Below are 26,206 nucleotides of genomic sequence, written 5' to 3'. Positions count from 1 at the left end.
CAGATCCTAGTCATATCCGGCACTCATCAGTTGAGGAATAATGGAAGTAGGCAGCATAGATCTATCATTATAGTAAGTACATAACCTACCCTTTGTCTCCTTTGCTCCTAACAGATTGTGGTTCAAAGTTTCTAAAGAAATGTTGTTGAGATGGTTGTCAGAATTTATTTCTTGGTTTACTACGTCAAAAACAAGAACTTAATCTCAAAGTCTAAAGGCCATTCTATGAGACATGTGGCAACTTGTTTTGCAGGAATTCATCTGTTGATTATACCTGTGCAGCAGACATATGATCTCCTCTTCACACTTTTTCCAAATATTGTAAAATGGACATCATCTCTAGAACCAAAACTGCATTTGGACCTTCGGTTCACAGAGGCATCCTGACATGGTCACCCCGAAATCTCAGGTAACTTGGGATTCTCTCCCAACTGTCAGATCAGATGGATTGATGAAATAGGTTATGGAAGCTGTGTTCTTCTCATAATGTTGGAACCTTTTATCCAAGATTGTATGATACAACATCCACCCCTCTCTCCATCACCCAACCAGATTTTCACTTTTCATCTGTTTCCATTGTATTCTGTTACTGTTATTTTTATATATCAGTAGGCAGTAAACATTATCTGAAAGGGAGGATCACAGGGGACAGCGGGGAATTTTGGAGCTTGAAGCACTTGAGCACTAGTTAATGTTTAGATAGGATCCGAGGAGAGACTTAGTACCTGAGTATCATATTGGACAGACCTGGATCAGAAGGATCCAGCTTTATGTTAAGTACATAACTTCTATGTAATTAAAGTCTTCTAGGATGTTGGAGTTTATTTTTATATGAAGTTCATCCTAAATATTTAGGAATCTAACATGGTTTACAGAGGGCTTAGAGGGGGTCCTGAAGCAAGCTTTGATCTGATATATTATCCTATTTAGTGTGATTTGGATCTCAAATTCTTTTTTTGAGTCTCTTGGAGTATGCCTTGAGGTAATATGGTCTCCTAACAAATATGAATATGCCACCACAGTTTCATTTGGGTCCAAAAGCATGGTAAGCACAAAACCAAGGCATAGAGGGAATCCTATCTGAGCATTTAAGCCAGGTTTCTATAACAACACACATGAATATGCTCCAAACACAGGAGGGCCTCAAGGTCAGTTAGCTTGTTATTTTAGATTGTTAACATTGAGCAGAGCCACCATTATGTAGTCTTGTGCTTGATTTGTTATACCTATTAGGTTGTGAGATCCATTAGTTGGACCTTGCCTAAAAAGGCACTTTGGGGTAGTGTGTTTATGTTTTTAATATAAGTATGGATTGTTGTAGTGTTTGAGCGCTACAAATTAGTAGGTTTTTTTTCTTCCAGCTGACTATATTAGGTTAGAAACCAAAGTTAACATTACTCCAGATATGAAATGCTTTTGCTGTTTATTTGAGCTAGAGCAAGCGATTCATTTTGTGCAGCAGAAGAAATTATATGCTACAAATTCTGGGCAAAACATTTTCAGTTTTAAGCATAATGTTAACTGCAAAGACATTTTTGCTAAATTAGAACCATACCAGCTTTAAGATTCTGAATGCCATCATATTATTTCTTCTTTGGGATTGTGTACCCATTTTTGCTCAAAACTCCTTAAAATTTCTCACAAAAGTAAAATTCTGCCTTTAGCATCTCGCCTCCATAGGAATAATGTGAAAGAATAAACAAGGACAATAAGTCAAAATGTTCTGCTTGTAGTTAGGACCTTGGTTAAGAGCTGGGTCCACAGTTGGATGGATCTTCTGGAACATATACAAGAAAATCTAATAAATGCTTCTTTCATTCAGATGATGAATTGTGCTCAGGACATTTTAAATGACCAACCTGCACTGCCAAGCTCTGTCCTTTTTGCTACTACCACATTTTGCCAACTCATTTCAAACGTATTTCCTTTAGATCAGCTATGCTAACTCTAAGGTTAGGTAATCTTTGTCTTCTTATGTGTATGTGGACTTCTGTTCACCCTGCATCAATGATGCATTGGACCACTCTTTGCCTGTATTCGGATATAAATCCCTGATAGGGAAGGCAATCTGTAGTCTGCACTCTCAATGTTTTCTTGGCCTCTTCCCATTCTGTTACCTTTGTATCTGTAATTATTTGTTCACAATACCTTGTTTCCTTTGCCAGACCCCTCTTGCTTATTCTCTCTATTCCTAATTGCAGTCATCCCTATTGGCAGAATCTCCTTTCTCCATACTCGTGTTGGCTTAGTTCTTAGTATACTTTCTGCTACTTTATGCAAATAGTATTCTGTATGACCCTTGTTTTTCTCCTTAAGAATCTGCATTCAAAATCAATCTTTCCTAATTTCTTGAATTATCGTCTGATTCATCATCATCCATTTACACATTGAGTCATAGCTTTCTGCTTGTGTTACATATATGAGCCTTAACTGTGTAACTGCAAATATCCCTTCAAATCAGAAAATCCTAAACCTCTTTGTTCTACTGGAAGAATCATCTTATCCCACTTGACTCCTGCCCTTTTTCTCTTCCAGATAAAATCCTTCAACTCTTTAATAATTACTGTCCACAACATCTCCTCATGTTGATAAAAATATGCCTGACCTGTGTCATGACTAAAACATTTTCACTGGTTATATCTAAATATCCATATCTATAGGCAAGAGCTTCCAGTTTCTCAGTTTTTGTGTTATCTTTTGTTTAGTCTCTTCCTACATATCCTTGATACCATAACAGAGTCCTTTTAACCCATATTCAAAAATACTATAAGTAAATACAGGTCCATAGGTTCATAGGAGATTACTAGGCTAATGGCTTAAGAGCCCTTACAAGCCTAGCCAATGTAACCTGATTTTACCCAATATATGACCCCTAGGGGCAATAGGATGGCATGGGTTTGTGCCTAGCCTATGCATTGAGTATTTTACCGATTGTCCTTGTCCATAAGGGACATAGGCATCACCCCAGTTGTGAATTTGCAATTCCCTATCAGTTGATCCAAATTCCATTTGAAGAGAGTCATGGAAGAGCTCTGCTTAATGTGAATAGCAAGTCTATTACAAAGAAGGGGCAATCTCTGAGACACATATCTGTCTCCCCAGCAAGTTTTCTTTCAGTTGCTGATTAAGTTTAGATTCCTAGATCGGGTGAGCTTCATGCCATTTGACTTGTGGTTGTGTAACAGCTCCATCAGGGCTGGACAGGTCTATATTAGATCACCGAGTGCTTAAAAAAGTGAACGGTGATTAATCGACCCTATGTAAGCGAAAGCTTACAATTTTGAACTGTCAGAACAGCAATTTTTTTCCTAGGGAAAGAAATCGCTGTTCCAACAAAAAAAACATACTTTAAACATTGCATTAAGTGCAGGGCTTCGCCCCCCCCCCCATGTAAATATACCAACTCCGAGACCGCACTACAGTGCCAGAAACGGCAAAGTAACGAAGCGGCCAAGCAAATTTTTTCCCAGGGAAAGAATTTGCTTAAAAGCCGCTTTGATATTTTGCTGCTTCAGGCTTTTGAGTTCGACCAAGACGCATTCAAAAGAATGCGTCTTCAGTCTTCTAATAGGGAACCGGGCTGGACTTGCAAGTGCCTTGTAGGTCAAGCATAGGTCACTCTTTAATAGTTGGTAGAAGATACAGTAAATTAATAGGGCTTTTAGTCTCTCTGCATAGAACATGTTGTTTGCACCCTGTATTTTCTTTGTGAGGAACCTCTGCGGTTGCTGCAGCTGCTTTAAGTGCCTAGTCAAGTACATGCCAAATGGCATATTGTACTCGATTATTGGTCTAATGAGAGTTGAGTACAATGGAAATGTAATTTCCTTGGATCTGGATGCCATACCTTTACATGTAAGTTGTGCCACATAGAAAGACTTCCTCACCACTGTGGACACATGCCGATCAAGGTTCAGGATGCTGTTTATCTGTGTACCCAGATCTCTCACCTCTGAGTCTATTCTTATGGGTGTGTTATTGATGTTCTTTGCAAGGGTATATGACTTCCCAAAGGGTATGATAATGCATTTTTTGCATTTTGTTTTAGACCATAGGTCTGGCACCAATCCTTTGTCTGATCTAGACCCTCTTGAAGGATATCTGCATCACTGGGGGATACAGTGATTGCCCACAGTTTGCAGTCATCAGCAAACTTTGTCCTCCAGAGGCCTTTCACATTAGTGTTGACTTTAGTGAGGAATTATTCTGAACAGCAGTGGTCCCAGCACTAATCCCTGTGGCACACCACTAGTAACTGGCCTCTTGCTGGATCTGGATTCACCCACTTTAACCACGTGTCCTGCCTGTGAGCCAATTGTTTTTCCATCTGATGATGTAGGGATTTATGCTCAGTTTTGTAAGTTCATTTGTACTACCTGAGTAGGGAATTGTGAAAAATAAAATATGAGCAAGGAACTGTGACCCAGCTGAATAACCAAAGAAATCAGTTCCCTCAAAATAGACTAAAAAACATATTTATTAAAACAGAATACACAATGGTTAAGCGTTTTTGTGGTACATTGGACTTCATCAGAACGTTGTACTCCCATATTCATTCATTTAAATAATCTTTACTTGATACATACATCTTAAAACCACAGTACATTTAAAATTCAAGTATAAAAAACACAATATGCAATCCATATAACATATCAGTAATAAAACAACTAATTCATTACATACAGCATTATATTATAATATTAATTTTAATTGCTTCAACTTCAGCACACTTTCAATAGAAATAGTTTCATTTAATCCTGGATATTTATATGAGTGGGGAATTTTGTCAAATGCCTTGTCTTGGTCAAGGTAGGCAGTATGCACTGTTTTACCCTCATCCATGACCTTTGTGATTTTCTCAAAGATATCACTCGGATTCAGTTGGCATGACCTGCCCTAGACAGAGCCAAATTGGGTCAGATCCAGTGTTTGGAGGTTTCTTATCTCATTATCAGGTCCATGATTGTTCTTTCCATGACCTTACATTTAAAACTAGTCAAACTCATGGGTCTGTAATTTTCTGTGTCAGTAGATGGTCCCTCTTTATGCAGAGGGTTGACTGATGTTGCCCCTCACTCTAGCAGGACAAAGCCAATCTGGAGATTGTAGTTAGAGATCCTAATGGCCCTGATAAGTCCTGATTTTAGCAGGCAATTTGGTATATTGTCAGGCCCCAATGTTATAACCATGTTTTTATCTTTAGAAAGTGCAGTGGCAACCTGTTCTTTGGAGATAATTGGCTGTGGAGGGTATTTCTTGGGGGAGATTTGGGGGTGATGGGGAGATGAAATTTGAGCTGAATTTGTCAGTCAGCAATTTGCTATATCTTCTGGATGAGCATAGGTGATGCTATCTACAACTAGTTTCACACATTGTTGGATGTTGCCCTTAGGATTGTGGACATAACTGAAAACATGCCTTATGGTTATTCTTATCTTTGGAGGCTATTTCTACATTAAAGTCTTCTTTCAGAGACTTGACTAGTTCCCTGATTTGCTTGTTTAGGCTAATGAGGGTTTTTTTGCTCAGTTGTCCACATTCCTGTTTACATCTCAACACAATTTTCTTTCTTTTGTTGTATAACCTAGTAATACCAGGGGTCCACTGGGGTGGCTTGTTCTTGTGGTTTGACCAGAGTTTATTTCTGTCTGGTACTGCTGTTTATATGTAGTTGTTTATATGGTCGTACAGGGTTTTGTGTACGTGTTTGCATAGGTTTCTGTAGTGTCTGAATTTGGGGGAGTTTGGCAACTAGCTATGCTATCCCTTAATAGTGGGTAATTCATCTTAGAGAATTTGTTAAAATTTTGGGGATTAGGTGGGGGGACTAGTTTTACCTTTATTTCAAGGGAGACCACTTTGTTATCTTATCTTACTAGTGAGGACATCACATTGGGGGTTGGGCAGCACTCTCCCATATTTGTGAGTACCAGATCTAGGATATTTTTCCCCTAGTGGGAGTGCAGACTAACTGCTTCAGGGCATTTGAATTTACAAAGTCAATAAATCATTTGCTCTGCGTGCTAGTGGTTATGTATGCCTCCCAAGTGATGGAGGGGTAGTTAAAATCACCCATGAGTATGGTATTGGGTTGGATGGTGAGGGATTCTAGTAACTTCAGGTATGATGTATGGGTTTCCTGGTTCATGGTGGGGGACCTGTAGCTAGCAAGATTATGGTAATGGATTTTTCCCGTGGTTTGTTGGGAATGGAGTAGCTCAAGAATGTCATTGTTTGACCAACCTTGAGATGGGATTATCATTTATGTAGATAGATACACCTCGGCCTTTTGCTCTTTCATGTTCAGTGGGTAGTTGGAATGTATTAAAGGCGTTATAGCCATGCACTGCCAGAGTGCTTTCCATGGCTTTGAATTACGTTTCAGTAACTGCGCAGATGTCAGCATTCTCTAGGGTGAGGAGAGCTTCCAGGTAGTGCATTTTCCTGTTGAAACTCCTAGCATTGAGCAGTAACACCTTTAGCTTGTCCTGAGTAGCTTCTGTTATGTTGGAAAGTTTGCCTGTTTGGCAATGCCTAAAAAGGCACTAAAGGGTGGATAATATTTTGGCCAATATCAGAGGTGACAAGTGAAGACTATCCCTGGCAATGTGGCATGACCTGTTAACCATGTCCTTCCAGGCTGACAACTGTTGGATCCCTTTGGAAAGACACTGGTAGCTAAGCCAATTGTTAAAGTCAGTCATTTTCTGCTGGTATTTTGGCATCATCCTTGGAGTTGGTAGAAAGCTGCTCAGTGCTAGGCTCATCTGCCTGTTACACATATTCTGAGAGCTCAATTATGTTTATTTTCATATAGTCCAAGGAGGTATGTCTCAGGTCATGAACGCCCACATGGACTATGATTGAGTCATACTGGTACTTAGGGGTAAGTGACCTGAGTGATTGCATAATTTGGTGAATCCTGGTCCCCGACAGTCAACTAACTGTAAACTTCCCCTTATCCAGCCTGGTGAGAAGGATGTCAGTGTGTCTCACAATGGAGTCTGCTATGACTAGAAAATTAGGTTGTGGAGTGTTTTGTCTTATGCACTTCTTATGTGCTTCATCGCTGAGACACAATGAGATATGCCTTTACGTGTTGTGATGGGAATTGTCTTGTTTGTGTGCATGTGGAGTTTCTGAGGATTGTGCCTGAGAGACTTTTGGGGTTTGGGTAGGACTGCACCTGAGAGGCCTTTGGGGTTTGGGTAAGTTATATATGAGCACCTCGCATATGTGGGTCTTTTGCAGGTGCAGTGAGTGTTGTGTATGAGTCACTGTCAACCTATTTGTTTCTTTTTGTGTCTTTCTGTGAGAGTCCTGCCTCCCATGTTAGTGTGTAACTGCATCTCTCACATACTGTATTTGTCTGTTCGAGAATTAAGTGGTTGTCAGTGTACATAAGGCAATTGTTACATTGCCTCAGGATGCCCATGTCCACCAAGTTGGATGGAGAGATAGCAGGTAAGTGCCCATCTGTGGTTGCAGATCCTAATGTGTACTTAAAAGGATAGGAGTGGAGAGTGTTTGTAACCGAATGATGAAAGGGTGAACACTTGGTGAAATCTAACCTAGTCAGTGATGCTGCCCAGTGCCAGTGCCAAACCAGATGTTTTCTGAGTAGCAGTAGTCTTGGGTGTTATAATAAGGTAAGGTAGACCTAAACAATCCTAATTAAATGTGTAAATTCTGCTCACCATGCAAACTAGTTGCCCTATGAGTTGCACGGGACTGAGGTAAAGTTCCAAGGTGTTTTTTTATAGTTAAATTTCAACTTCTGGTAATTGTGTGTATATAAGGCACCAGTAATCACCACTACTGGAAGAACAGCTTCTTGCAAACACGAGGCTTATATACAATCAGAAAAAGCAAGTTTTTACACTAACTATGCCCTAAGATCAGTAAGGTATACACATAATGAGCTTTCCACTAGTAATTCCCAACTCAGATAGGTGAAATCAGCCTTCTCCTGACAAAAGAGTTCAGACTTTGACCCTCTTAAATTAAAATGACTGGTTTGGAGCCCAAGTGTTAAGGAACCTTAAATAGATACCCAATAACAAGAAACACTAGATACATTGTATTTCATACAGAACAGCGGCCCTTACCGCATTTTGATAATGCAACTTTAAAGAAGTGCAAAAAAACAATAAATAGCACAGTAGTCTTTTACAGTATAGTGAAAATAAGCAATGTGTCCAGATGTTTGCATCTTTACAGAGCACTGGCACAGCAAGCAGCTCTGTACAAATTTGCCAAATTTATACCAGCACTGAAAATGCAGAAAAATGACTACTGAGCCATTTGGCCGATAAAACAACTATACTTGGAGACTTTTTATGTGCTTCCCAACTCAGATAGACCAGGTGAACACCTGCTGCCACAAGATGAATAATTCCCAGTCCTCCTAATGTAAACATATAATGAAAGAGTGAAATGTTACCACAAACAAACTTAAACCTAAGGAAAGGCAATAAATAATTCAAGACACCAGCAGTGTACTTATAAAAATGTGATTATTCAATAAAAGTACTTCATTTTGTAGAAATGAGCCAAGAGCCACTCGATTGTGCAGATTTTCTAAAGGCACTAAAAATACGGTAAGAATAAAACAGCTACATGCAGTAATCTCTAGTGCGTTTCCCTATGCTATACAGACCAGGCGTCCACAATTCGACAATGAGAGGAAAAAATGTACTTTTCCCCAAAATAAGCACAAGAAAAAGGCAAATAAATAATTCAAGATATTAACAGCGGTGTAGAAAGGGAGGAGTTTATAAAACTCAATGTACAGTAAGGGTGGGCAGCTTAAAATCCCATGTTTAAAAAGCAGATCAAGGAATGGGAGAGTGGGTAGGGAAAAATGACCAGCAGGGAGTCCCCAACAGTGCTTGTTGTTTTTGCAGGCCTTGAATCTTACCAGTATCACTCAAAAAACAAATTAAGCAATTAAAAAAAAAAAAAACGTGAAATTTGCAGTCTAGGTAATTTAAGTGTCTGTCTGCCGCATAGGATCATAGGACGTTATTAGGCTAATAGGCCTATGGCCCTTACAAGCCTAGCCAAGTTCTTACCCTTATTTCTAGGACCATCACCTATTGCCCATGTCCAAGAGAGACACGAATAGAGCCCCTGGGGTGGATTTACAGTCACCCATCCAATCATCCAGATTGTGTTTCAAGAGGGCCAAAGAGGGGCTCAGTTTGACATGAAGTGAGAGTTTCTTCCAAAGGTGCAGTAACCTCTGGGAGACAAATCTGTCCCTCCAGCAGGTTTTATTAATGTCACATACAAGGTTAGGTTATTTAGAGTGAGTCGCCCGTGTACCATTTGAATTACGGATATGCAGCATTTCCAATGAAGCAGGGTCAGAGATTGCCTTCTATGCAAGGCAGAGATCACCTCTGAGTACTCTGTATTAAACAGAATAAAGTGACAGTGGTTTCAGATGATCCCCATAGTACAGATGCTGAAGACCTTGAATTTTCTTTCTGAGGAACCTTTGTGGTTTCTCCAATTGCTGGAGGTGCTTGGAAAGGTACATAACAAAAGGGGCGTTGTACTCAATTATTGGATTGATGAGGGAAGAGTACAGAGAGGTTATAACTTCTTTGTTTCTGGAGGCAATGCCCTTACTTATGAGATGAGCAGTATAGAATGCCCTTCTTGCCACTGTGGAGACATGATGGTCAAAGGTAAGGTTGCTGTCAGCCTGTGTGCCCAGGTCTCTCACCACTGAGTGGATACTTAAGGTATTGCTATTGATGTGGTAGTTAGCAGGAACATCACTTTTACCGAAAGGAATGATAATACATTTTTTTTGCATTGAGTTTAAGGCCATGACTTTGGCAGCAATCATTTGTGTGTGTGATACCCTCTTGTAGGATGAGGACATCATTTGGAGATTCTAAGACTGCTCCCAGATTGCATTGACAAGTCCAGACTGAGTAAGGTCAAGTGTTTGGAGATTATCTATATCTCTGTTGATAAGGTCCATGATGATTCGCTCCATGCCCTTGCAGGTAAGGTAATCAGGCTAATAGGTCTGTAGTTCCCAGGGGCAGGCGAAACACCACCTTTGTGCAAGAGAATAATGGTGGCTGTTTTCCATTCAGTTGGTGTGAAGCCAGTGTTTAGACTATGACTGAAAAGAGTACACAATGGTGTTGCGATACAATGTAGGGGTATCATGGGGTATATGTGACGAGGACAGGGGAGTGAAGTTTTTACAGAGCCTGTTAGACAACAGGTTAGCAATGTCCATAGGCTCAGTGTATGTGGTATCATTAGCTAGGCCTTTTCTTTTAGGTTACAGATGTAACTGTCCTTTGTTGAGGAAGCTAATTTTAACTCGTAGTTTGCTTTGGAGGACTTCACAAGAAGTCTCATTTGCTTGTTTAAACTGAGGAGGGAGTGTTTCCAGTTTAGGAGGGATCGCTTCCTCTTACTCTTAGAAAGCAATTTCTTCCTCTTATTGTAAAGACTGTTAATGGCAGTTGTCCACCAGACAGGTTTGCTGTTTCTTGAAGAGCTTGTTTTGGTCATATCTGGTATGGCCCAGTCAATGCAGATATACAGGTATTCGTATAAAGCATTAGTGTAGAGCTTGGCATAGTTGCCAGTTCCATATGAGGGAGGAGGTGCAGTGAAGCTATTTATACTATCCCTTAAGAGGTTATAATCTGCTTTGGAGAAGTTTTTTCGTTTAGTTGCTGCTGTTGGGGTGGGGGGGGTGGCAGGTGTCATAGTTACTTCAAATGAGACTGATTTGTGGTCAGATCTCACCAGGAAGGATCTCACACTGGGGGTGCTATAGTGGTCCACCATATTGGTAAGCACCAGATCCAGGATGTCGGCACCCCTTGTGGGGGTGTCAACCTGTTGGTCCAGGGCATTAGTGTTAACAAAGTTGAGGAACCTTTGGGCAAGTAAGTTTGAGCACTAGTAATTTACCCAGTCAATGTATATTTTTTTATATTTACAAAATCTTATGCAAAACAGTTTAGCTTCACAAAAGGGGTGGTAAGTTGTCCTAGTGACATCCAGTTAACCCCAGATACTGAAATCAAATTAGATTATATTGAAAAAGAACCGTGCAAACTGGACCCAAAGTGCAGGGAGGAGACGGAATAAGTAACAATGACCTGAGAAGACTTCAGCAAGAACTTACATTACCATTATATCCTCTCAACTGGCTTGAACTTCCTCAACACATCACCCTCTCCCAGCTACTCACAGCACAAAAAATACTTCACTATTGACTTAAAACACCCTTGATGTCAAAGTTCATCAAATGGCATGTACCAAGTAGATTCCAAAGATTCTCAGAACATAAACTAACTTTTGCTAATAAATCTAGTAATTATTATTGTGACTCACTCTTCTCTCTCCCCATCTCCAAGGTGTAGAACAAACTTCCAAACCACATCAAACTTAAATAACCTGCAACAACTCAACTCTGCCCTAAAATATCACCTGGCAGCTACTAAACTGTGCAACTATATCACACATATTCTTTTTGAATTATGCAGCCCTTTTGCATTTGCTGACCCCCCCCCCCCAACAAACCCACACACACAATTCTGATATAGTTCAGAAGGAATACGTTCCACTCCCAGGGACTTTGTGGAAATCCCTTCATTAAGTTTGCAGACTCTTCTTCCACTTTTATCAGGACCATCACCCTGTCCCTGTCTTCTAGCAACCTATACAAATTAATCAAATCAATTGCAATACAGTTTATTAATGTAAATACTAAAAACATGTGGAGTGTCAGTAAAACACCTTATTGTTAGATTTCTCGATGTGTCTTACATCTCCAGCACTACCCTGTCTCTCTTTAAATGCATAGGTTCCAGCACTAAAGCTGCTTGCTTTCTAGGCAGTATATAAAAAAACCTTTCTCATAGGGCCTTAACCCAAAATTCAGATGCCTAATGAAGTAACCCTCTTACCATCTTCTTATTCATGTGTATATCATGATCTAAACTCAGTAGACCCTTTGCCTGTTGCATTTGCAATTGCATTATCCAGCCCTGCCAAGCCTCTTTCTGAAATTTACTGACTTGCTGCATTACTCTAGTATATTGCAACAGAGTCGTAGAACCTCCCCCCAGTACAGCTAGCCAGCATTTATTAAGGGGCAAGTCATCTTCCACTCAAGCATTTATCTTACAAACCATTTTGAAAAATAATTTGCTAGGCAAGAAAAGATGCATTTAATCTTCAAGATCTTGGCGGCACATCACCATCGACTATTAAAGTAATAGTAATGAGAGCTTGATCTTAATTATAGGGAAGGTGTCTGTATCACTTGCTATATAAGCATCTTTCCCTGATGTCATGACCTTATCCATCCTTGAATGAAAGGCACATCTGTAGTAGAAACATGTAAACACGTGACCCTGCTAGATCATGTACAGCATCCTATATCCCCAACTAGGGCACAGTAACTAGGAAAATGTCTACCTGTTAAAATAACTCTTGTCCTTCTGGGCCCTTTCTGAATATCCAGTGGTTGTGTAATTAGGTTACAGTCTCCAACCAACAATGTTACTTGCTATGAAAACTCAGCACTTCACTAAAATTATACTTAGCTCTGCAACAGGTGAATTGTGAGGTCCGTATACAGAAACAACACTAAATTTCAAAACTCACCAATTCCCATTTATTACCACACACACACACACACACACATACATATATATATATATATATATATATATATATATATATATATATATATATATATATATATGTGTGTGTGTGTGTGTGTGTGTGTGTGTGTGTGTGATGGGTCTGTAATATATGACAGCACTTAAACTGGACAGCTGTTACTTAGTAGTAATATAACAATCCATCTCTGATTGTGCCCTTCAGAGGTGATTGCTTAACAGTCCCTGTAACACACCGTGACAAAAACAGAATGATTATAGAAGTCCAAATGTGTTTCTTCTATGAACAAGACTTGATGCATAAACTTTTTTACATAATATAATACTCAGGTGTTCACAATTGATGACTTTTTTAATGGCCATCTGAATATAGTATTTCATTTTTTTTGTTCTGGAAATATTGTGTCACGTCTGAATATGAGTATTTGATCTCTTATTGTAGATATTTTTTTCAGGTACAAGGAAGCAGCATTGGCATATGAGAATGCAAAGGAATGGGACCATGTCATCAGGATAGAACTGGACCATCTTAATAACCCTGAGGAGGCAGTTCGCATTGTTAGAGAAACAAAGTCCATTGATGGAGCTAAAATGGTAGCCAGGTAATAAGGCATAAAGACAGCAAAAACATATGACTACTGATGGAAGTAAACTAATGGCCAAGTAATAAGACACACATGTTATAAAGGCACATGACCTTTTGATAATATAGGTTACCTATGCTGTCTTCCCATTTCTAGCTCTTGTGCTGTGTTATACACCTTGTGGTTTGATGCGGAGAGAACCTGAAATGAGTCAAACTGTGATATCCATTTGTAAGTGCTCTGAAATTCACCAGACTGAGATGATGTTTTTTATTTTTTTTAATTCACACTGATTTTAGAAAGTGTGTGTGTGTTTTTTTTTTTTTTAAGTAGACAGGCAAGGTAGAGGAATGTACTATGTTAAAAATTAAATTAGGATGCATTTTATATCTGTCAGCAGCGGAATTTTTGAATTTTGATATTGATGCTTATTGCACATCGCTTGTGGATAAAACAATTAGAGTGACTTATTAGTTAGTAATCAGTGACACACACATTTTTTGAGGTTCCTAGAATTTTGCACTTCCTGTGCAATTAACACATTTTTATAGAAAAAATGCATGCATTGGTGCAAAGAAGATATATTTTATTGAATTCATCTATTTTGAAGAGTAGTTGGTAAAAGCGGTTTATTTTATTTCATTTCAGTAAGAAAGGTATGCAAAACAAACAAGTCCAGAGTACCAACTGCCTTTCCTGATTGTTTTTGTAGACTTGCACATCTGGTAAGTCAAGATCATCCCTTTTCATCATACTGTTAGCTATCCACCACTTTTCTGGTCTATTCTGGCCTCCCCCTCCCCCACAAGACCAATTACAGCCTAACCTAGCTTTCTTAAGCTACAGTAGCCATTTTTAAAATCCCCTTGGTGTAGCTGCTTGTCTTATCGGGTGAAGTGCCCATACCTAAGGTTATTTTTCATATTTGTTTCTTTTCATTTGGAAAATTTATCCTCTGTACTTTTATTTGCTTAGTGTTTTTTTTTCATCCGTAATCCTCTCGCCATCTTTTTCCTCACCTGAGTGTCTGCCTGAGCACAGACATTCTTACCACTCTGCCACCCTCTTTCCTCCCCAGCCTCTGGCTTAGTATTGTTCCTTCCAGAATAGTGCCTACCTCTTTTCCTTGTCTTCACATCTCACTTTACTGCTTGCTTTTCTTCTGAGCTTTTCCTGCTCATCCTCGCTGTGCTTGGGCTCACTCTGGTCCCCTATCTTACCCCCATTCTCACTCGCCCCTCATATCATTTACTTTATTCCTTATCCTTCCTTGTCCCTTCCCCTCTAACCCCTCCTCTTCCTGCTACACCTATTCTACCTCCTTTACTAATTGAATTATCCCTCCTTGCACTCCTTCTTACTCCGTAACTATTAATTACAGCTATATCACAATATACTTCCTTCCATCCAGCATACCACTAATTATCTTCCTCTTTAACAGAACCAACATGTTTCTGACTTTCCCCTACATACCTCCTTTGCTTCTACTTTACTTCTCACCTCCCATAATATCCAAATGGCACTTGAAACTCCATCTCCAACATCCCTCATCTAATGTCTTTGCTCAACCTTTTTACTCATTTCCAATCTCCCCATCTGTCTTTCCTCCAAATATTCTCCTCCCCAAAATCAAATTTCTTCTTCCCACCAAACTTCTCTAAGAAATAAAGTTAAGTACTTCATCAGGTACCCTTCTCACTTCCATGTTAACCCCACCTTAAAACTCTGTTACTTTCAGGAGATATTCATCCTAATCCAGGGCCTAACTCTCCCTCCCTTGTCATCAACTCAGCTGACATCACTCTCCCTAAGAAACGTATATCTTTTTATTCAATGAGTACTAGACGTGTGCTGAATAAAGTCAATGTATTTCATGCCTGGACTTCCACTCACTTCCCAGATTATTACCTTCGCAAAAACTTGCTTAAAACCTCTGAACTCTGATAAAGAATTTCTCTGTCCAGGGTATAACATACTCGGACTAGACCGCCTCAAAAAAAAGACAAACAAATCCCATCCGTTAAGCTTGCAAAACTCAATCTAATTCTCAACAATCATCTTAAGTGACTGTAGCCGCCATTTATATACCCACTGGTGACAACAGCCCCCTACGTGAACATTTTCTGTCCTGGCTTACTCAACACATACATAATGAAACCATCCTCCTAGGGGATGCCAGTATAAACTGGCTATTCCTCTGCTCACCTAACGCCACTTTAAGTATCAACTTGCATGGCTTCACACAGCTTATCTCTACACCTACCCATACTAATAAAACACCCAACTCCAGCTCACTGATTGACTGGATATTAGTCTCAGACCCACACAAATATCACAACTCTGAAACACTGCCTGACTCCCTAAGTGATCACTCTCCAGTAAAATTAATAAGATACTCTCCTCACTTCTCCAGACCACATAGGTATATTGAAGCATGCAAGGTATCCAACTTTGACCCTTTAACATTTAAAACCCTCCTCCCCAACATAAATTGGACTTTTCTGACTAGCCTCTCTCTAGACAAAGCAGTAGACACATTCAACAAAACTTTCCTAAATATTCTTAACTCACTGGTTCCCTTATGTACCATACATGTCAAATCTAACAAAAGCCCCTAGGGTCTATATCAGATGAACGAAAAATCCATTCATCAAATACTTAAAGATCGAAGCTTCACGGAAATCAAAAATGGTATTCTGGGGTCTCAGTACAGTGAAGATTACGGTATTTGCCCTTTCCTCACTGTAGTGCGATCTCGGAGTTAGAATATATATTTAGTGGGGGGCACAGCCCCCCACAATACCAATTTCGATTTCCGTGACGTTTCGATCATTACGTATTCGATGACCGGAATTTTCGTTCATCTAATATAGACCCATTAACTAATGCTTACCTGCTGCTTGATGAAAACAAGAGATAGAATGTGGACAGCCTGGGTAAAAACTAAGCTCCCCATTCACTTACAGAAATATAAAGAACTCAGGAACCTTGCAAAAAACATATAAATAAAGACAAAAAAGATTTCTATAATAACCCACCCACATCACAAAGATTAAATCCCAAGAAATTCTGGCACTCAGTAAACCAAATATTTCACCCAGTTATCCCCTCATCTCGTAATCCCTGCCCAACAAATACACCCCAAGGGATCTGCTATTATCTTCAATTCCTACTTTATTGAATCCATTAGTAAGATGATAAGTTCTGCCCCCTCTAATTCTGACATGAAATATCCACCAGATCCATCCTCCAGTCAGACCCCTACTAACATATTTTTCGTTAAACCAACATCTACCAGCTATATCAAATCTCATCTTCATAAACTAAAGTCTTGTTCTACATCTGCTGATAATCTGCCTCCCTACTTCCTTCAGATAGCAGCAAAGTCTCTAGCTCTCCCAGTCTCTATTCTGATAAACCGGTCTCTGAATCTAAAGTCCCCAGTATCTGGAAAGAAGTTTATACCTTACCTATACACAAAGGAAGTCACTCCATTGACATCATAAATTTCAGACCCATAGCCATCCTGTCACCTCTTTCAAAAATATTAGAAAAATGAGTGCATAAGCAAGTCATTGAACATCTATTACAAGAAAATTTGCTCACATCCACACAACATGGCTTTCGCCTGAAATACAGCACCACTACTTCTTCTTTCTCAGTCAACCCTCATCCACTATGCTGATGACCCCACAGTCATCTCCATTGCAGACACCCCCACTGACTAGCATTCTGTTACACAGAAATCCTTCAACTCTGTTGAGTCCTGGCTGTCTAAAACACAGCTAATTCTAAAGCCTAAAAAAAACAAAACAAAAACAACTCTTAAAAAACCTACACAACCTTAAATCCATTTTTGCTATCCACTCTCTAAATATATATATATATATATATATATATATATATATATATATGTATATATGTATATATGTATATATATATATATATATATATATATATATGTATGTATATATGCCAACTCCACAGTCACACAATTGCTTCAGCAGCATACTCCTTCTCTCCTGTCGTGAAAAGACTACTACCATCTGTGTACCTCCCTGCTGTTAGACTGTAACAAAAGTGAAAGAACAAATAGTGACAGACATATAATTCAACTTGAAGCTATAAAATGTGCGCACACAGCATGAGTCCTAACTCCCACCATCCACAAAAGATAGCCACCTGTTCATATGTCTGATTGAAAGGAAAGTGGAAAAAATATTAATCTCAGAAACATATTCCAACTTGTTTCACCTAGACAGTATGGTACCCTTAGATAAGCTATACAGACCTTCTGTAAACACCTCTGAAGTTTGGTTAATAAGGAAAGTTAAAGAAATAATGGCCAAATTCCCTGAAGTGCCCACAGATTAACACACAAGCTTACACTACCCCTTACAAGCCAGGTCTATCACAGGATGCACATACACATATTTACACATGTGCTCACACACACACACACATATATATATATATATATATATATATATATATATATATATATATATATATATATATATATATATATATATATGTATATATGTGTGTGTGTGTGTGTGTATCATACACACACACACACACACACATATATATATGTGTGTGTGTGTGTGTGTGTGTGTGTGTGTATCACACACACACACACACACACACACACACACACCTTACTGCATTATTGCTGCCTTCCTATTTACAGTTTAATAGAATAACTGAAGGTAATACATTACACTAAAGTAGTACTTGCCAAAAAAAAACTTCTCTGAAACTTTCAAGTTTTTAAATGCTTTCTGAGTTGTACTGCATTGCTTATCTTACCTTGCCCTAAATCTTCAAGAGCAGTTTAACAAAAAGAAAGGGGGGGGGAACAAGTCAACACCACCAGCCAGCATATAATATCCTACTTCTGTAAAAAGAAGTTGCTAGTGCTGAACATACTTGCAGAAGCTTTGAGTCTGCCAACATAAACAGCCGCAGTCCCCCCCCCCCCCCCCCATTCTGTTCCATCAATCATAGAAGCAGTACCAGCTAAAGGAAAGGATTAAGGAAAAGCCACATCAGATAACCTGGAGGTCTCTCTGATTTCTTGTGGCTTTTTGCCACTTTGCAGACAGCATTGATTGGTGAATTAATTCTTTTTAAACTGCCAAGGTAAAATAAAAGAAAGCATTCAAGCTTGTGATAATCTGCAGATGGCTTTCTGATATAGTCTCAGTCAATGCATTTTTATGCTTTCATGCAAAATGAGACTGTTTTGTTCTATTTTTTTCTTTTCGGTTTGATTTACTCTCTGGGTCCTAGTGCCTGCTAACCCCCTTTGAAAAACTGTACTGACATGCATGCAGTCAGTACACTTCCCAATGTCCTTGGTTGGAGGTGTGATGGGGAAGAAAGAGGTAGTTGGGAACATAAAATAAAATAAATATTTTTGGGAGTGTAATAAGTTGGTAGACGTTAAAAATTCCCTGAAGACTACTCTTTCAGAAATACTGAGTGAGCAAATTGGTGTAACCAAGGAAATGATTTTTTTTTTAGTTGTAATACAGAATCAGAATTGCCTAGACATAGTAAGGTCTTGCTGAGTTTATTTGTGGTGGCTGCAAAAAAAAAGCAGTTACTAGAAAATGAAAATCAAAATGTAAATTAACCATACTAGAAATAGCAAATATAGTAACAGAGATAAAAGAACTAGAAGTGGGATCTTTAGAAAAGGGTAGGAGCAAATTACGTAGAAAAAAATGGAAATTGTGGGAATGATACATGCAGAACAATGTTTTGGAGGAGGAAGAGGGAGGTTTAAGAGAAGGCAGGAATTTAATTGAATGAGCTATGTAATGTTCAACTGACAATAACTGTATAAAAGGTTATGGGTATTGTATAATGTTTCCAACTGAAAAATATGTCAATATAATTTATTTATATAAATGTGTGACTGCCTATGTCATAAATGATAATTCAACAAAGTTGTTTTTGTTTTAAAAAAAAAAAAAAAAAAAAGGATTTATAGTGATATCTTATTGACGTGGTCATTTGAATAGATTAAAACTTCTTATCATTATTCTTGTTCTTCCTGTACGTTTAAAGTTGTTGATGAATCTCTCATATATATATATATATATATATATATATATATATATATAAGAAATATGTGTGTGTGTGTGTGTGTGTGTGTGTGTGTGTATATAGGGAGTCACTTTATAATCTTAAAATACTGAAATATCGAAGTTCAGTATCTCGAGACTATAAAGCCAAAAAATCTAAATACCGAAACGCCAAAAGCGTGAAATTCAAAAATCACAACTTTTAAACACACCCTACACCACACAAACACACATGCACCTTCCTCTCCACACTACAACAAACAAACAAAACACACACAACAACAGAAATACACAAACCTGCCCTACATATAAGCTGCACTCCCCCACACCCCTGCTACTTATATGTACTAACTCTGAGGTTGCACTAAAAAGACAAAGACACAAAACCCTCCACTACACAATTTATATTCCCCTCGCACAAACACACAACACATATGTACAAACACCACCATTCTCAACACTTACACACTCACAGTCTTACCTACGTACCGTAACCTACACCTACAACTTCCGAACACAATAACATACACTAAAATCCCTACCTAAAACCCTTAAAATATAAACACTTACCTGAATCTCCAGCTATCCATTAACACAGCATACCACAACAGCTGCTGATTCAACATTTCCGGATTTGGTTATGTGGTCTTTCCCGGAACTGGGCTCTCGCTATTTTAGTCTCAAGATACTGAAATTCGAGATTTCAGTATTTCGAGATAGTGAAGTGAACCCATATATAGATATATGGGTCTACTTTGGTAGACTGAATTTACACTTAGCCAAATTGCAGATTCCAGAGATGGCAGCTAAGAAATTTCAATATACCAAAAGTGAAAACATCACTGATTCTTTTTACAGAGAATGGAGGCACTTGGCCAACATGGGGAAATTTGCCCTTTTCCCCACTGTAATGTGATCCATGAGTTGGTATATTTAGTTATGGGGGTGTGGGGGGTGTAGCCTTCCACCTGGGTGTGTTTGATATACTTTGGTATGTTATTTTGTTAAACGATGGCCAAGTGTCTTCTTTCCCTGAAAAAACTTCGACAGTGTGACAGTTCGTTTTATTGCAATTTCAGTGGTGTCACCTTGGTAATCTGCAGTTTGGGTAAGTGTAAATTTGGTGTAACGAAGTAGACACACACACAATAAATAAAAAAAAAAAAATATATATATATATATATATATCTATATCTCTCTCTATATATATATCTATATATATATATATATATATATATATATATATATATATATATATATATATATACACACACACATATATATATATATATATATATATATATATATATATATATGTATAAACATTTATTTAGACTTAATTAAATTTATATCTTAGTTGTTTGAAGAATATATGCTGTGTTGTGGATATTTCTTGCTCTTGTGCTGCTAACATGGACAATGCTTTCAAAAAATGTGGCAAATGCAGTCACAAGATTCCATTTCAAGAGGCCCACAATCACTACATGGTGAGCCTGGAGTTGGAGCACATTTTGGTGGCTTGTGACATATATGTGAGAGGGCTTTGGCCCATGTTCTTTTCTAGAATGTAAGAGTAAACATACTTAAGGAACGTCTTTCCTCCCATCATGATAAGAGCAGAGTAAAAGAAAAGGATAATGATAAAGAAAAATCTGTGAAGCAAAAAAGACAAAGAAAGAAATAAAAGGACAGGCTGGGGACCCATTTGCCTCTTCAGCACTGAAGGTATTTCTTTTCTGAACCCCAGAAGCCACTGTTGGTACTGCTACAGTATGTTTTTTTCTCTGGTTTAAAGCCCATCTCGCCCGGACCAAAAGATGTGTTTGCACTGTGGCGGAGCCTGTAGAACCACTCAAAGCCACAGTATATTCATAAATACAGTACTTTATTCAGACTCAATAAAATAAGCTCAAAATTAGCTTCAGCATTTTTGTCCTTTCACTAGGACTTCATTAGAACAAATTATCTCACTTCTATATACACATTGATATACCCTCTTGTACCTTCGTCATTTCCTTTCACTTACACTACATGTGACACAATCTGTGTATTTAATTGTACAAACTGGTCATCTGTTTAACCTTGTGATGTAATGTCTAACTTTATGATGTAACTCTGTGTTTTTTGTGTATTAATGGGCTATGTACTCTCTTTATTTGTGTGTTAAACTACTGTACATGATTGCAGAGCTTTTCTCCTCTCTCTTCCTAAAATAGCCACTCATCCCTAAGTGAATCTAATGTCAACTGCCCAAGTTGCACTAGTGCCTGTAAAATAATAATAATAAATAATGTTAAGAAGTCTCTTTAATTGCAGGGTGATAAGTGTAAAGTGTAAAATAATAACTCTAATCGTAATTGAAAACACTTTATAATCTGGCTGCTATATTATATATAGTATCATTTAATCCTGGGGTCATACTGCCATCTAAAATTAGCTGTCAGTGCAGTTCTTTGTATTCCCTGTTAATTTTAGATGACAATAAGACCCCAGGATTAATTATACTATATCTATTGTCCCAGTTTTAAAATGTATAGAGCATTCAAGTCACACATTATCAATACCAATTCATGTTTTCCTGCTTTATCTAGTAGGCCCTGCAACTACAGTCAGAGTGTACTCTTCTCCTCACTGTCACAGTCCTGCTGTGGGGCATAGGCTGGGATTATGAATACTGTCCTATCATTAGGCTGGAGTCTGATTGCCATGAGTCTGTCACTAATTCTGAAGGCATCCCTTGCTGCCTTATGAAGCTTCTCTCTCACCACAATTCCCATACCATTTCTAGCCTATCGTCCTCCTGAGTAGTAGATTCTGGATCCCAAGCCAAGTGGCTTTACTGCACTGCTCTTCCATCTTGTCTCTTGGATACATAGGATATCCAGCCTCCTTCGTACCATCATGTGATCCATTTTCAAGCTCCGACCTGTCAGTGAATCTACATTGAGTGTAACAATGTTTAGTTCATGTTTGGCAGGTTGATTGGTTTTACGTCCAGCTTTCACTCAAAAGAGCTATTCCAGGTAACCCAGGCAGCTGGACACCTGCAGGCCATTAGCTAGCTTATTGACTCTATGTCAGGCACACACTGGCCAGTATAAGCACATACACCCCTCCCACCATTAGCATGGTCCCCGGAGTAGGCTGGGTCCTCAACCCACTTAACACTGGCAAATACCCATGCCTAATTAATGACATTAGTCAACATGACCAATTCATCTAGAGACATATTTTACATAGTCGAGTGGCTAGCCCTTCCACAGCAAGCAGTCCGTGATCTTTGTTCTCCTATTTTGATGATGATGCGCACCACAGTAAGTGCTCAAAGTAGTTGGTCTATGCAACTCTTTGTCCTGTAGAGTCTGTGCTGATGCCCACAGTTCCATTTGTTTGTGAGTTTGAATTGGAAACACACTGCATATTTTTGGACATAGAAGGAACCCTACAGAGACACAGGGAGAACATGCAAAAAATACAGGCATTGGCTGGAGATTAGGATCGAACCTTGAACCTTGTGCACGGAACGTGAAGACATTAACCATTATTCTAGCTAGTCTCCAGAAGGCACATGGGATGAAATTAAGTAAAAATAAAACAGTTGTAATGGCAGTAAGTGGAGGAAATCAGAAGTAGTTGAAAACTTAGATAAAAGAAAAAATAGTGGAACAGGTTAACAGATTCAAGTATATGGGAGGGGTGGCTGAGAAGAATGAAAGCCTCAATGAGGAGGTTAAAGCTAGAGTCAGAGGGGTTGCAGCCAGCTGGCACAGAGTGTCAGGGGTAACGTGTGACAGAAGAATGCCAAAGAAGCTAATTAAGGTATACAAAGCAGTGGTGCATTCAGTATTACTCTGTAGTACAGAAAGCAGGGCAGCTAAGACAGAGCGGTTGATGAAGCTAGAGGTAATGGAGATAAGGTGCCTGACATTGGTTGTTAGGGTACACACTGTGGGACAAAAGAAGAAGAAATGACATCCGAGCAGAAGCCCAAGGAGCTCCAATTACAGAGAAGGTAAAAAAGAAGAGATTGCATTGGTTCAGGCATATGTCTAGAAAAGCAGAAGACAATCTGAGAAGATTGGGGACAGATAGGAAGTAAGCAAGTGGAAATGAGGGTACTCAGCAAATAAATGGATGGATTGTGTGAGAGAAGACTTATGACAGGCATGACTGAGGAAGACGGTAAGAGAGTGGCACTGAACTGAAAGATATTGTGACAGTTGAAGCAACACTCATTACCCCATGTACATAATGGGAAAAGGGATGATGATGATACACCTCCAAGATACCAACCTTTGTGTCAAAATTGCTAGGGAGTTCAGGAGATGCATTCACTTTGTTTCGAGCCCTACCTTTCAGTTTCACCACAGCCCCTGTGTGTTTACCAGGCACATGGCAGTAGTTACAGCCCATCTGCAGCTCTGAAAGGGATCAGTGCTTTCCTATATCTAGATGGTTGGGTCTTAACCAGTACATTTAAGGAGGCCCTCATCACTATCAGAGATTTCCTGCTTTAGCTCTGCCTGTCTGTATGTATTCTGTAAATTAAAAAAAATCCCCACTTAAACCTTCGAACATGATGGATCTGATGTTGTCTTTTGTGTCTATTCCTCAGCTGATGGTTTTGGATCCAACCACTGATACAATGTTGGCCGCTTCAGTAGACTTTGGCACCATAGCTCAAACTCCTCCCCTTATCCATAGCCCTCTCATTCCCCTGAAATTTCTCAATTCATGTTTGCCACTTCAGTGTTTGGACATAGTCACCTGTACCTTGAGTGGTTTGTTGTTCATGAATAAGTCACTTTGTCCTTTCTTCTTCCCTAGTGAATTTTCATCTCTGTCTAGTTTCTTTCCTCTCCTTTCTTTCTGCAGAGAAAAAAAAATCTGTATACATTTTTAGTTACAGTAGAGTGTTTTGTCTTGTTGGGCCTTGTGCCTTGGCTAAATGTTCTGCTACCTTTGTGTTATACTTCTTCTTTACCATTGTTGGGGTACTTTTTTGTACCATTTACAGGTTTTAGTTGTTACCATTGCTGGTAGTCCTTCCTCTTTTGCTGTGGTTACTGTTTGTTGGTAGGAATGTTGGAAAAAAGCAACTGGTTTTTAGAAAGTGCTTATCTTGCGGGCACAAACTTCCTAACTCAGAGTGCATTTATTGCTTTGGAGCTTGGCACCGTAATACTGATTGAGACATTTGTGCAATGTTTAACCACAGAGCATGGTCAAGCACAGAAACAAACTTGTTTTTAAAAGGACTGTTTTCATCTTCTTCTTCATCTTCTGTAGCTCTCCCCTTCAAGAAGTTTTTGGAGGCATCCAGGAGGGAAAGGCTAAAGTTTCGAGGAAGTGTTCCCCCAATCACTTTCCTCCTCCTACTTGCAAAGTCCTTGTATCCAACTGCTTCTTTGAACCTGACTCAATCAAAACCAAGATCCTCGGTTCCCACTACTCCCTCAGATCCGATCCATATCAAAGTCTCCACACCATGTCACCATATTTTCTCTGGAGCCTCTTTTCTTGAGGCTCCATTCTTGCAAGAGACACCTAGATGGATTTACAGACCATCTTCAACTTCTTCCTCCCTCAGATCAAATAGGAGCCCGACAAAGCAGATTTGGACAAACTAATGAGAAAATTTCTCAGAACCCAGATTCAGTTGACAAGTTATTCTTACTCAATTTCCCATCAGATCTGTGAGCCTACCACCAGTTCAGTCCCAGCTCTTGAATCCTATTCTAATCCTCCCATTGGTTTCACAGTCTTTGAATCTGAGAATCTCAGGTTTGCATATGCTGGATCCTAAGGTCTGGCCCTGATCGATTCCAACACCTTCTGTGATCCAGATGGCTTCATCTGTGTTACAGTCAGAAGAATCTCAGAGTCATTGGTGCTGGATACAGGAGATCACTCCATTGTTTTCGGAGCAGTCCGTTTCCCTTGGAGCATCGGCACTGGACAGCCTGGCCACAACCTCTGCATTGAGGCAATGTCTTGGGGATGGTTGGAGCCTTTCTGAGCAGCTGGCCATGGCTCCTTTTAAGCCATCCTCAGCAGGTGGCCACGGCTCCTGTTGTGTTGGTTTAGTGTTCTCCCAGGACCTTTGCCTTTGAGGCAGTGGAGAGAGCATTTTTTCTGTGGACAAGCCATCAACCCCCCCCCCCCCCCCCCACAACTGTCTATTTTGGCTACTGAGTGCTTTCATCAGGATAGCTGGCCCGATCAAGTATAGAGGTGGTCTTCATCCAGGATCCTGCCCATACATCTGGGTGCTGCCCAGTGTATCCCACAGGAGAGCCATCTCTGAAGCGTACATGCAGAAGGAGGCACTTACACTCCCCGCAAGAGTCCTTGACAGAATACACTGATTTCGATGAAGGGGAGGCACCCCCCCAGATCACCCCTTAAGGATATCTACTTAGGGTAAATCTTCAAACTTTTGAGACTAGAGGTGGGCGGTCTTTCAAACCCCTTCCCCTCCCAGGAGGAGTCAGTTTTTGTCCAGGTTTTTGGAACCAGCTCATGTACGTTCTGGGTAGTTCACCCGGTGTATGAGATGGTAGACCTCATTTCCTGACATGCTTGGAAGGATCTGGATGTCATGGAGCCTATTCCCAAGAGACCAGATAAATACTTTGTAGTGCCAAGGGATCGGGCCTATTGGATCAAGGGCCCTTCTACAGATGCTATGGTGGTGGTAACAGCAACCATCAAGAAAGAACTTGCTGAACAGTGTTCATCTATCCATCCCCCAAACAGGGAGTCCAGGGTGCTGGACAGAGTTGGGAACTGTCTTTACGAGTCAGCAACCTTCGCCCTCAAGTCACTAAAATACTTTGCACATATTATGAGA

The 26,206-nt window shown here is 39.4% G+C and overlaps 1 protein-coding gene across 1 annotated transcript in view; it reads left to right on the top strand.

The window, feature by feature from the left end:
- Window positions 1–26,206, top strand: part of WDR19 (WD repeat domain 19) — a 3,663,919-nt gene that overhangs the window by 2,288,822 nt on the left and 1,348,891 nt on the right. Inside the window, exon 25 of the mRNA XM_044062937.1 lies at window positions 13,130–13,276. Within this exon, the coding sequence (XP_043918872.1) occupies window positions 13,130–13,276 (147 nt within the window). The remainder of the gene's footprint in view (window positions 1–13,129; window positions 13,277–26,206) is intronic.

The sequence above is a fragment of the Protopterus annectens genome, chromosome 2.part1 (assembly GCF_019279795.1).
Source record: "Protopterus annectens isolate FY-2018-M chromosome 2.part1, PAN1.0, whole genome shotgun sequence".
NCBI classification, from domain to species: Eukaryota; Metazoa; Chordata; order Ceratodontiformes; family Protopteridae; genus Protopterus; species Protopterus annectens.
This window is presented reverse-complemented; position numbering and strand designations above follow the sequence as displayed.